General features: G+C 61.1%; 1 protein-coding gene across 1 annotated transcript in view; it reads left to right on the top strand.

Annotated features, from left to right (window-relative positions):
• Positions 1–10571, top strand: part of ATP13A3 (ATPase 13A3) — a 38120-nt gene that overhangs the window by 16598 nt on the left and 10951 nt on the right. The window contains exons 4-19 of the mRNA XM_087933775.1: positions 68–224; positions 474–588; positions 718–798; positions 1059–1128; positions 3615–3749; positions 5301–5373; positions 5692–5823; positions 5916–6095; positions 7405–7562; positions 7706–7894; positions 8756–8817; positions 8978–9128; positions 9250–9366; positions 9562–9579; positions 9670–9823; positions 9940–10060. Coding sequence (XP_087789901.1) covers positions 68–224; positions 474–588; positions 718–798; positions 1059–1128; positions 3615–3749; positions 5301–5373; positions 5692–5823; positions 5916–6095; positions 7405–7562; positions 7706–7894; positions 8756–8817; positions 8978–9128; positions 9250–9366; positions 9562–9579; positions 9670–9823; positions 9940–10060 — 1913 coding nt within the window. The remainder of the gene's footprint in view (positions 1–67; positions 225–473; positions 589–717; positions 799–1058; positions 1129–3614; positions 3750–5300; positions 5374–5691; positions 5824–5915; positions 6096–7404; positions 7563–7705; positions 7895–8755; positions 8818–8977; positions 9129–9249; positions 9367–9561; positions 9580–9669; positions 9824–9939; positions 10061–10571) is intronic.

The raw sequence follows: 10571 nt of genomic DNA, 5'->3' as shown, positions 1-10571 counted from the left end.
CTTGGTCTCCTGTGATCCCAGGAGCCGCACTAGAAGCCCGTTTTTGCCTTTCTTCCTTCCTCCAAAGGACGAATTCCAGAGCTGGTTCTGCGCCAGGGTCCGGAGGGTCTTCTCCCTGGGCCGCCACCCCTTACAGGCCCCCAAAGAGCTGGCCTCGGAGAAGGTGGCCAACGGCTCCAGCGCTCCCCTGTGCGTCCCTCCCTTGGAAGAGAGCGGCGGGGGCGGCAGCATCAGCAGCAGCGCCTTGGACGGCCTCTCCAGGACCCACAGCTCCTCCAGGTAGCCAGCACGGCCGGAGCGGCCTGGTGAGGCCCCGTGGCCCAAGGGAAGCTTCTGGAAGGCTTCCTCTGTGGGAAACGGGGAGAAAAGTGAAGGGGCGCTCGGCTCTCCTGCGGGTAAAGTGACCCAGAGGAGGCGGGCGGGCGTGGGTGGAGGCGTAAGGCCACCGCCAATCCTCCGTCTGCCTGGCTGAGTCTCCCCTGAAGCGGCCACCCGGCCTGTGTTTCTTGCCTTCCAGCTGCGCTATTTCACCCACCACAGTGTGAAGTATTTCTGGGACGACGCGCTCCAGAACTTCACTTCCATAAAGTAAGAGACGGACCGGGGGTGGGTGGGCGGGGGAGAGAGAGAGATGGATGCCCTGGCGGGACGAGGGCTTCTCCTGACTGGCCCACCTGGGCTGGCCTTTCCCACAACCCTCCTCTCTCGTTCCTGCAGGGGTTTGGATGACTCCACGACCTGCGCTTCCATCCACCGGGAACACAGCACGGGGCTGACGAAGGAGATGCAGGACTACAGGTGAGCCCCTGCAAGGAAGACGGGGTTCGGGGGAGGGCTCCCCCTCCGCACCAGCTGCTGCTTCCCTGCCCCCCTCTCCCCCCTCGGCTTCCACGTCCACCTGGCCATCCGGAGACCCCTGGCCTCCCTGCTCCGCCCTCCTCCTCATCCGCCAGCTGTTCCTCCTCCTGGCTGGCCCTCAGTGCTGGGTGGCTGTTGGGTAGCAGCTGACGGCTAAATTTGTACACTTTCCTCTTTTTTTTCCTCTCTTTTGGATGCAGGAAGATCTTCTATGGACTGAATGAAATCGCGGTCAAAGTGCCTTCCATTTTTAAACTCTTGATTAAAGAGGTGAGCCTTTTGCTGTGGAAGGAGGGGTGGGAACGGCTATTCTTGGCTGTCTGAGGCTTGAGAAAGAGTTACGGGGGGAGGGGAGAGACTAGCAATCTCCCAGAACTCCCCCCAAATCGCAGGCTGTTCCCTATGTGGGTTTCTGTGAGAATCAATTGACTATCTCATAAAGCGGACAGGCAGGGTTGGGTTGGGTTGTGCACAAGGACACTCCAAAATCTGTGCTGGGGCATCTTTTCCTGGGCCGGCCTGTTTTTTACCTGCTACGTCATCTAAAAATGTTCTTGCTCACTAAGCAGAACCTGGTTGTTCCGCTTCCAGGGTCCTGGGGTAGGGAGAGGCCAGACAAGGACAGCAGGGTTGGGGGGGCAGGGCTGGGCCCTCACCTCGAGGGAGCTCTTTCTTTGCGGGTTGTGTCACGCGGGAGTGCCCAACCGTTAAGGCCTCCGGACATCAGCTCCCAGGATTCCCCAGCCGGCTCTGTTGGCCGGAGAATTCTGGGAGTGGAAGTCCACAACTCTTAAAAGTTGCCAAGATTGGACAGCCCTGCTATAAGGACAAGAAGTGCCCAGCCTTGGCCACTTGGAAGAAGGGTGGACTTCGGCTCCCAGGATTCCCCAGCCAGCACGAATCACTGCTGCAGTGCCTAGTTTCTTTTTGCTTTTATTGAATGAATTAAAACAAAAACAAAAGAGAAGGAAAAACAACTATAAAAAAAAGGAAATTAAATTAAAAATCAAAACCAGGATATATATGCACAAGGGCATTTCAGGGAAGGTTGTCTGCCTTTCCTTACAATCATCTATAGCTAATCTATTTCAATAACTGGTTCAGTCCTAAATTGCTAATACCATCAATACTGCAAGCTATTGACTGGCTGAGGCCCTGCATGTATCTTTCCCGTGCTGGAGAATATTTAGGTAGGACATGCAGAATCCAATTTCTTTGTCCAGATGCCGGTTTTCACACAATAAGAACGTAGCTCAAAAGGATCTAATATTAAACCTTGTCTCAAATCTTTTGGGGCCCAGAGCATTAAAGTGAAACCTTAATCTCACTGCGCCTTCAGCATGTTGTGAACCAGCTAGAGGCGCCCTTAGATTCAGGCAGCGCTTGGGGTTTAATTAAATGGCTCCTTCCCTCCAGCCTTTTCTACGTAACCACAGTGGATTCCAGTAAGTCTGAAATATATAGAGGGGCCCCAAGAGGAGTTTCCACTAAGGAGAGTCAGCCACAATTTGGTGCTATAAGAGATGCAGGCCTAATTCAAGATGTGGAAAACCAAATTCTCCCCTCTAACGGACATCTGCAAGTATTTAAAAGAGAGTCTCCACAGCCGTTTGTGAAATGTTGGAGTAAATGTGAGAAAATACGTTGTAGATATCTCTGTGTGTGTGTGTGTGTTTTGAATTCCATGCTGGGTCTATACTATTATATGTTTATTTTAAGAATATTAACCTTACTCCAAAGGTTAATTTTTAAAACTGCCCTCTATCGTAATTCAGTCAGTTCTCCTTAGGCATGTGATTCACGCTGCAAAATTTCACTCAGCGTAAGAAGTGCAAGAAGTAAGTGTATGGTAGAAGGGATTTTTACCTGCTGGTGTCAGGTGCCCCAGGAGACGGGATATCCTGCACCCGCCCCCCCCCCAACTCACTTTGCTTATTGGGGGGGAAGACAAGTAATGGGTGCATTTGGTGTATCACGCATCCCTGCACTGTGGATGGGCCGTTTGACCCGACCGTTTCAATCATGGAGAATTCCCTGTCACCTGTCCCCCGACTCCTGTGACTTGTAATAAAACCAGCCTGACCAATGAAGGCAGCCTCTTATGCCCTCTGCTTGCGACAAGGCCAGCCTCTCATGTCCATCTAAAGGGGGAAGCCAGTGGCACCTCCCTCCCTCCCTCCCTCCCTTCCTTCCCTTCCTTCCTTCCTTCCTTCCTTCCTTCCTTCCTTCCTTCCTTCCTTCCTTCCTTCCTTCCTTCCTTCCTTCCTTCCTCCCTCCCTCCCTCCCTCCCTCCCTCCCTTCCTTCCTTCCTTCCTTCCTTCCCAGTTATGTGTCCCAGGAGACCAAACGCTGCTCTGGGTTGGCCTCAGCAGAGGCTGCTCTGCCCCAAGGTGGAGCTTGACCTTGGGGTGGAACGGGGCTCAGCTCCAGCCTTCGAAAAGCGGAGGAGCCTCCCGGTGGTGCCTTCTTTCTAAGCTGATGTCTCATGCCAGCCAGTGGGGGTGTTGGCTTTTCCCCAAAGAGGTTGGGGCTGGTCCTCCAGGGCAGGACTGGGAGCTGAGCAGAGCCGCCGCCGTGGGGCTCCCCTGGGCTCCCCTGCGTGCCGAGCCTCCGTTCCCTGTCCTCTCTGGCAGATCAGGAGGGCCCTGAAGGTTAACCGTGAGTAGGGAATCCCGCCTTTGGACAACCAGGGGAAGGAAGGAGGAGGGGGCGTAACCTAACGCTGGTTTTTGTTTTTCTCTCTTCCCCCCCCCCAGGTCCTCAATCCGTTCTACATTTTCCAGCTCTTCAGTGTGATCCTCTGGTGCACGGATGAATATTACTACTATGCAATCGCCATCGTCATCATGTCTCTGATCTCCATCGCCAGCTCTCTGTACAACATCCGGAAGGTGGGGGCTTGCGGGGGGGGCGAAAAGCCCTGCGGGGGGCAGGCGGGCAGGCTTGGATCCTTCTTCCACGGCGGCTGTGCATGCTCAGCCGGCTGGGGCTGGTGCGAGGGGCCAGGCGTGGGTTGCTTTTAACTGATGGAGTGAGTTGCTCGGTCAGCTTAGGACACGGGAGCGAACACTGGACACGAGTGAAGGGGTTGTGTTAGGGGGCAGACGGAGCCCTTGTGTTCCCAGCGCGTTGGGTTGTCCTGCCCTAAACTCTGGCTTGGATGGGGTCCGTCCTTGGCCTTCCTTGGATGGCCCGAGGGAGGTCCCAGGCCCCGCCGTCATCCGGCCACCTGCTCTGGGCTGACCAGATACATTTCAGAGGCGATAACTGTGGTGCTTAAACACTTTATGAACCATCTTGAATGTTCAACATTTCTGCATAAATGAGTCAGAAACAAATAGGTTTAGATCTGGATCGCTTTCCTCAATGAATAGATTAACAAGTGGAATATTTTTGACTTACTGGATTCGCTTGATCTGGTTTCCGGACTTGTGTGGAGAAGAGAGCGCAGGTCTTATTCAGGCAGAAAGGATGAAAATTCAGAAGGGTTCCCAGGCCTTTCAGCACCACTTCAGCTCTGGAGGCGGCTGTGACTTGTGTGGGTCAGCCCCGTTAGCTGCCTCGGCAGAGAATCGGGCAGAAGGACCATGCTGGACCCCTGGGGGCCTTCAGGATGCGGGAGCCTGGAGCGCTTCGCTCACAACAACCCATCAAACAAATCGCCATAAGGTCAAGAAGCGGTTAAGGAGAAAGATGGTGAACAGGACAAAGCGAAAAGCTCTGGCAAAGGCCCTGAGCCAATTCCTCACCCCTCTTCTGAACCAAGCGGGGTGGGGGGGGGGGGGGGCATTGAGGGGAGCCCCATTCCGGGGGATGGGCACTGCTGTAGAGAATTAATTAAATACTGGTTTCAGAGTGTCTCCTCTAATGCCCCCTCCCCATTTGTCTGGTGCCCCAAGACATTGCCTGGGGTCTTGGAACTGGTGCCGCATCCTGTTGGGGGGCGGCAGGTGTGGCCTCTCGAGCGAAGCCCAAGGGAGCGTTTTATTCTCCGGGGGGGGGAGGGGGGCGTCCTTTGAAAGGCAGGCCAGGATTCCGGTTTCCAGGGGCTCCTCAGTTCACCCCTGAATTTGGGTTTCGGGAGCAAAGTTGTTTGGTCCGTCAGCTGCTTTGGCCGTTCCTGGAGGCCCCGGCCGGCTGGACCAGGGGATGTGGGGCTGCTCTGCTCTGGCCGGACAGAACCCCTCCTGGGCAGGCGGGCTGGACCCTCAGGAAGCTGGGGGCCAGGTCACAAAGAGCGCAGGGCACCCCAGGAAAGGCCTCCCAGCTCTGCGGGCCTCGCCTGCCTCCGAGGGGCCTGTGGCTCCAAGAGGGGGCGATGCCACCCAGAGCAGGCCGGCTGGCTGGGGGGAACTGCTCCCCCTTTGAGGTCTGGGGTGGCTGGGGTGGCTCGGTCAGGCCTGGGGGGTCTGGCTAGCAACGTTTCCCTCTCCTCCCTTCAGCAATACACGATGCTGCACGACATGGTGGCAGCTCACAGCATCATCCGGGTCTCCATCAGCAGAGCCAGCCATGGTAGGATGGGACGGGGCAGCTTAGCTGGCAGGGAGAGTGAGGGCGAGGGGGGCATCTTTGGGGGCTCCTGCTTAAGCTCCTCCTGAGGTGCAAGTTGCTGGGTGGGGGGTGAGGGGGCTCCCCAAAGCAGCAGCTGGACGCTTCAGAGCTGGGGCTGGTCTCGGGGCACAGGGCCGGTCCTTGGCTCCTTGCGGGCAAGCGTGTGCTGCGTTGGCTTCTCCCTCGAGGGACGGTGGCCCTTCCGGGCTGGGGGTCCCTCTGCCAGCCTCAGGCCCCTCCCGGAGCCTTTGCCATTTTCAACCCTCTCGTGCCCTTCAGGTGTGGAGGAGGTTCTGTCCACGGACCTGGTGCCCGGGGACGTCATTGTGGTCCCGCTTCGGGGGATGATCATGCCCTGCGACGCGGTGCTTCTCAGCGGCACCTGCATTGTCAACGAAAGCATGTTGACGGGTGAGTCGGAGGGGCGCTTGCCCCGTGCCGGGAGCCGGGCCCCAGTGCCGCGGGGGCCTGGGCAGTGAGCCAGCTCCTCCTTCCCTCCTCAGGGGAGAGCGTCCCCGTCACCAAGACCAACCTGCCCAACCCGTCCAAGGACTGCCAGGCCCTGGAAGAGGAGGTCTACGACCCAGATGGGCACCGCAGGCACACCCTCTTCTGTGGCACGACCGTCATCCAGACCCGCTTCTACACTGGGGAGCTGGTCAAGGCCGTGGTGGTCAGAACAGGTAGGCCAGCGCTGGGCGGGAAGGAGGGCCCGGCCCGGCCCCCCCATGATTCAGGGGCGTCTTTGGGGAGGCTGCTTCCCCCCTGTCTCTTCCCCACCCTTGCAGCCGCAGTACACAGAACGGAGCTGGGAGGGTCCTCGGGGGCCTCCTAGTCCAGCCCGCTGCTGAAGCGGGAGACCCTCAAACCCCCCAGACAAGGGGCCGCCGGGCCTCTTCTTCAAAGCCTCCAGGGACGGAGCAGCCACGACTTCTGGAGGGGAGCCCTGGCGGATGGGCCTCCTCCTCCTCCTCCTCCTCCTCCCTGTTAGGAAGCTTCCCCTTCGTTCCCACCCGTTGCTCCTTCTCCTGCCTTCGGGGGCTTCTTTGGAGAAGAAGTTGCCCCCCCGCTCTTCTCTGGGGCAGCCCTCAAACAATCGAACGCTGCTGTCCCGCCGCTCCTAGTCCTTCTGGCCACTCCCAGCAAAGCCCAGATGCTGCAGCTGTTCCTCATGTTTTAGCCTCCAGGCCTTCAACTGTCTCAGTTGGTCCCCTTTTCCCAGAGTCTCAGTGTGTGTGGTTTTTTTTTGTCCTGTGACCAAAGCCGGATGCAGCATTCCAGCCCCGGCTTGGTTTCATTAAGGCTTTATAAAGGGGTGCTAATTAATACTTCACCTGGTTTTGATCCTGTGCCTCTGCTTACGGCAGCCACGGATTGCGTTGGCTTCTTTGGCGGCGGCTGCCCACGGCTGGCTCACGCTTCAGGGGTCGTCCCCTGGGGCTCCAAGGTCCCTCGCACGGTTCCCGTTTCTGAGCCAGGTGTCGCCCGGCCTGTCCTTGTCCCCTTGGCTTTCCCTGCCCAGGTGTGTGTGTGTGTGTGTGTGTGTGTGAGAGAGAGAGGCCTTGCTTTCCTCCACGCGGGATTTCATTTTGTTGGATGGTCTGTCAAGATCTTTTGGGGCCCCGAGCTTGTCTACTGGGCTCTTGGCGGCTGCTCCCGGCCTGTGCCAGGATGTCCAGCTCCCTCGGTCCCCGTCCGCGGCTTCACCCACAGCAAGGCTCCCTTGAGGGGCTGCCTCTTTGGGGCCAGGACCTTCTCTGCCACAGACTTGCATGCGGCCAGGGGTCCTCATGGGGGGCTTTTTCACCCCAGAAGATGAGGCCCAATCCCTCCTCTCCCCAGGACTCTTCTCCCCACCCGCCCTGGGTCACCGGCTTCACCTGCCCGCCTGGGGCTCTGGCTCTTCTATAGGTGGGCAGCAGCCTCCAGGCCCCCTGGCAGCTTTCTGACGCCCCCCCCTCCGCCCCCCTCTGTTCTTTGGGGATCCTGCAGGCTTCAGCACTTCGAAGGGGCAGCTGGTGCGCTCCATCCTGTACCCAAAGCCCACCGACTTCCAGCTCTACCGCGAGGCCTACCTCTTCCTGCTCTGCCTGGTGGGCGTGGCGGGCATCGGCTTCCTCTACACCATTGTCATCAGCATCCTCCACCAGGTGGGTGGCCGGGGGCTGCCCTTACGTGGGTGGCGCCTCCTGGGCCAGGCCTCCGAGAGGGCTGGGGGGGCCGGCCGGGGCACCGGCCCTGCTCCGGCAGGGAGGTTGATGCCCATCCCATCCCATCCCCCCCCCGCTTCCAGGTCCCCGCCCGCATCATCATCATCGAGTCCCTGGACATCATCACCATCACGGTGCCCCCGGCTCTCCCAGCCGCCATGACGGCCGGCATTGTCTACGCGCAGCGGCGGCTGAAGAAGATCGGCATCTTCTGCATCAGCCCCCAGAGGATCAACATCTGCGGGCAGCTGAACCTCGTCTGCTTCGACAAGGTCCAGCCTCCCTCCGGCCTCCCTCCGGCCCCTCCCCTGGGCTGCTGGGGGACACATGCCCCCTGCGTGTCTCTTGCTGCCCCGGGGCCCCTGCCGGAGGAACGGGGAGGAGCCGGGAGCAGGACCTAACACAGAGCAACCCCTCCCCCGCACTGCCCCCGGGTGGGGGTGCTGCCGCTAGCATTTTCCCAGGTGACAGGCAGGCCTTGAGTTACGCTCCTAAGGGAGCCCAGGAATACAGCCCTAAGTCTTGGTGGCCATTAAGTGGGTGCCCGGTTATGCCCCTCCTTTGTGGCGGTTGGTAAGTGAACCGTCCTCGTTAGATGGATCTAGGGCATCATTTTCTGCCAGAAACTGGAAGGAAAGGGGGTTTCCAACCCAAGAGACGCTGGAAATTGTGGTGGGGGTCTGCCTGCAGGCCTGTTGCTAAGCGCCCAGAGTCCTGGTGTCACGTGACCGAAGTGGGGTAGCGGGGAAGGGGGTTGGACCTTGGAAGCCCTCATCACTTGGAGGAGGGGAGCAGAGGGGGGCCGGGGGGGGGGGAGAGCAGGCGCCAGCACGGCCTTCCCAGCTGGGGCTTCTCTCCTCTTCCAGGGCTGCAGTTGCCACCCTGCCTCTTAGGGAAACCCGGGAGGGAGGGAGGGAGGGAGAAGCCGGCTCCTCTCCATCCCCGCGTGGGCTGGAGTTTCCTGGCCTGGAGGCGGATTGTTTGGGGACGGCCTCCGTGGCTCTTCCCTGGGCCTGGCTTGCCTCGGGCCTTCCTGGCTGTGGCCCCCAGAGGCTGCCAAGCGGCTGGTGAAGCCAGGGGGCAGCCCCATGGCCTCCACTCCGGCCTAAAGCGCCCTTTTCCCTTCCCCCTAGACCGGGACCCTGACGGAGGACGGCCTGGACCTCTGGGGCATCCAAAGGGTGGAAAGCGCCCGGTGAGTCAGAGGAGAGCCCAACTTCCTTGGGGCGGGGGGGGGGCTGCTGCTCCTCAGCCCAACCTGGCCAGGGCGTGGGGCAGGCCGGGCGGCCCCTCTTGCGGGTGCTGGGGAGACGCCTGCCAGGGCTCAGCCTCCCCCCCCTCCCTGCTCCCCCCAGCTTCCAGCTGCCCGAGGAGAGCGCCTGCACGGAGGCCCTGGTGCGGTCGCCCTTCGTGGCCTGCATGGCCACGTGCCATTCCCTCACCAAGATCGAGGGGCTGCTGTCCGGAGACCCGCTGGACCTGAAGATGTTTGAAGCCACCGGATGGGTGAGGTCCCTCCCGCCAGGAGGAGAAGGGGCTGCCGGGGGAGGGGCGGTTTCCCCCACGGCTTGGGCTCTCCGGGGTCGGTGCTGATGGACCCCTCGGTGGCGGGGGTGTCTCCCTTCAGGTGCTGGAAGAGGCCACAGAGGAGGAGACGGCCCTTCACAACCGGATTATGCCCACGGTTGTCCGGCCGGCTAAGCAGCTTCTTCCGGACTTCAACTCTGGGAACAACAAGGAAATGGTGGGTCCCCTTCCCCGCCCTGTTGTGGCTGGGCTGCTGCCTCTGCCTCCCCCGAGAGCCGCCCCAGCTGCCTGCCGTGGCCTCTTCGGGGGGGGGGCGGGGGTCCTCCCGCGTGGCTGCCTCTGCCTCTGCCTCTGGGGAGGCTTCCGGCCCAGGCTGCCCTGCAGGAATCCCTCTTCTCTTCTTCCCCTGCAGGAGCTCTTCCAGCTCTCGGTGAGCGTCTCCCCTCCGCCCCTCGGCGGCTGTGCCTGCCCTCCGGCCAGCCATCGAGCGCCTCCCTTCACCTGCCCCTTCCTTGACCAGGCCAGCTACGAAATCGGGATCGTGCGCCAGTTCCCCTTCTCCTCCGCCCTTCAGCGGATGTGCGTGGTGGCCCGGATCCTGGGGGAGAAGAAGATGGACGCCTTCGTGAAAGGGGCCCCGGAAGTGGTGGCCGGGCTGTGCAAGCCAGCCACTGGTAAGGGCCCCACCCCCTCCCGGGCTCCATCTCCTCTGCCCCCCCCGCCAGCGTGGAGGGTGGCCGGGGGTCCCGCTGGCCTGACCCTCAGCCGCCAGCCTCTCTCCCTCCCCCAGTGCCGGCGGACTTTGAGCGGGTGTTGGAGGACTACACCTGGCAGGGCTTCCGGGTGATCGCTCTGGCTCACAGGAAGCTGGAGTCCAAGCTCTCCTGGCACAAGGTGCAGAACGTGGCCCGGTGAGTTGAGGGGGGGCTACTCCAGGCACTCCGGGGACGCAGCCCCCAGGCCCAGGGGGAGCGGCTGCTGGACCCCCCGCGACTTCCTTGGGTCGCGCCCCACGTCCTGTCCAGGCGCAGGGACCCGTCTGAATGCTCTGCCTGGCCCCCGCCTGAAGCCGCCTTCTCTGCTCAGCAGGTCCAGGCTGGGACACCACACACACGCACACGTACACACACGCACGAGCCCGAGCAGGCTCTCCTAGAAGCCGGCGCTCTTGGCAGCCTCGTGGCTGGCCCTCCTGGCCCTGATAGGCGCCCCCGGCCTTGCCTGGTCCGTGCGGGGGCTCTGTGGAGCGGGCTGTCCAGTGGGCCCTCCCTTCCGCCTGGCAGAGAGGGGCCTTTGCCAGACCCCTGCGAAGTGGGCGACCCTCCCTGCCCCCCCCCCCCGAGGGCCAGCGGGGCCTGCCGGGGCCAGATCCAAATCCTGAGGCCCTGCAGTGGGGGGGGGCGGGGGGGGCTGGGACGGGCG

The sequence above is a fragment of the Pseudonaja textilis genome, chromosome 4 (assembly GCF_049901715.1).
Source record: "Pseudonaja textilis isolate UNSWEBS1 chromosome 4, rPseTex1.2, whole genome shotgun sequence".
Taxonomy (NCBI): domain Eukaryota; kingdom Metazoa; phylum Chordata; class Lepidosauria; order Squamata; family Elapidae; genus Pseudonaja; species Pseudonaja textilis.
Note: the sequence above shows the minus strand (reverse complement) of the source record. Positions and strands in the feature narration are given on the sequence as shown.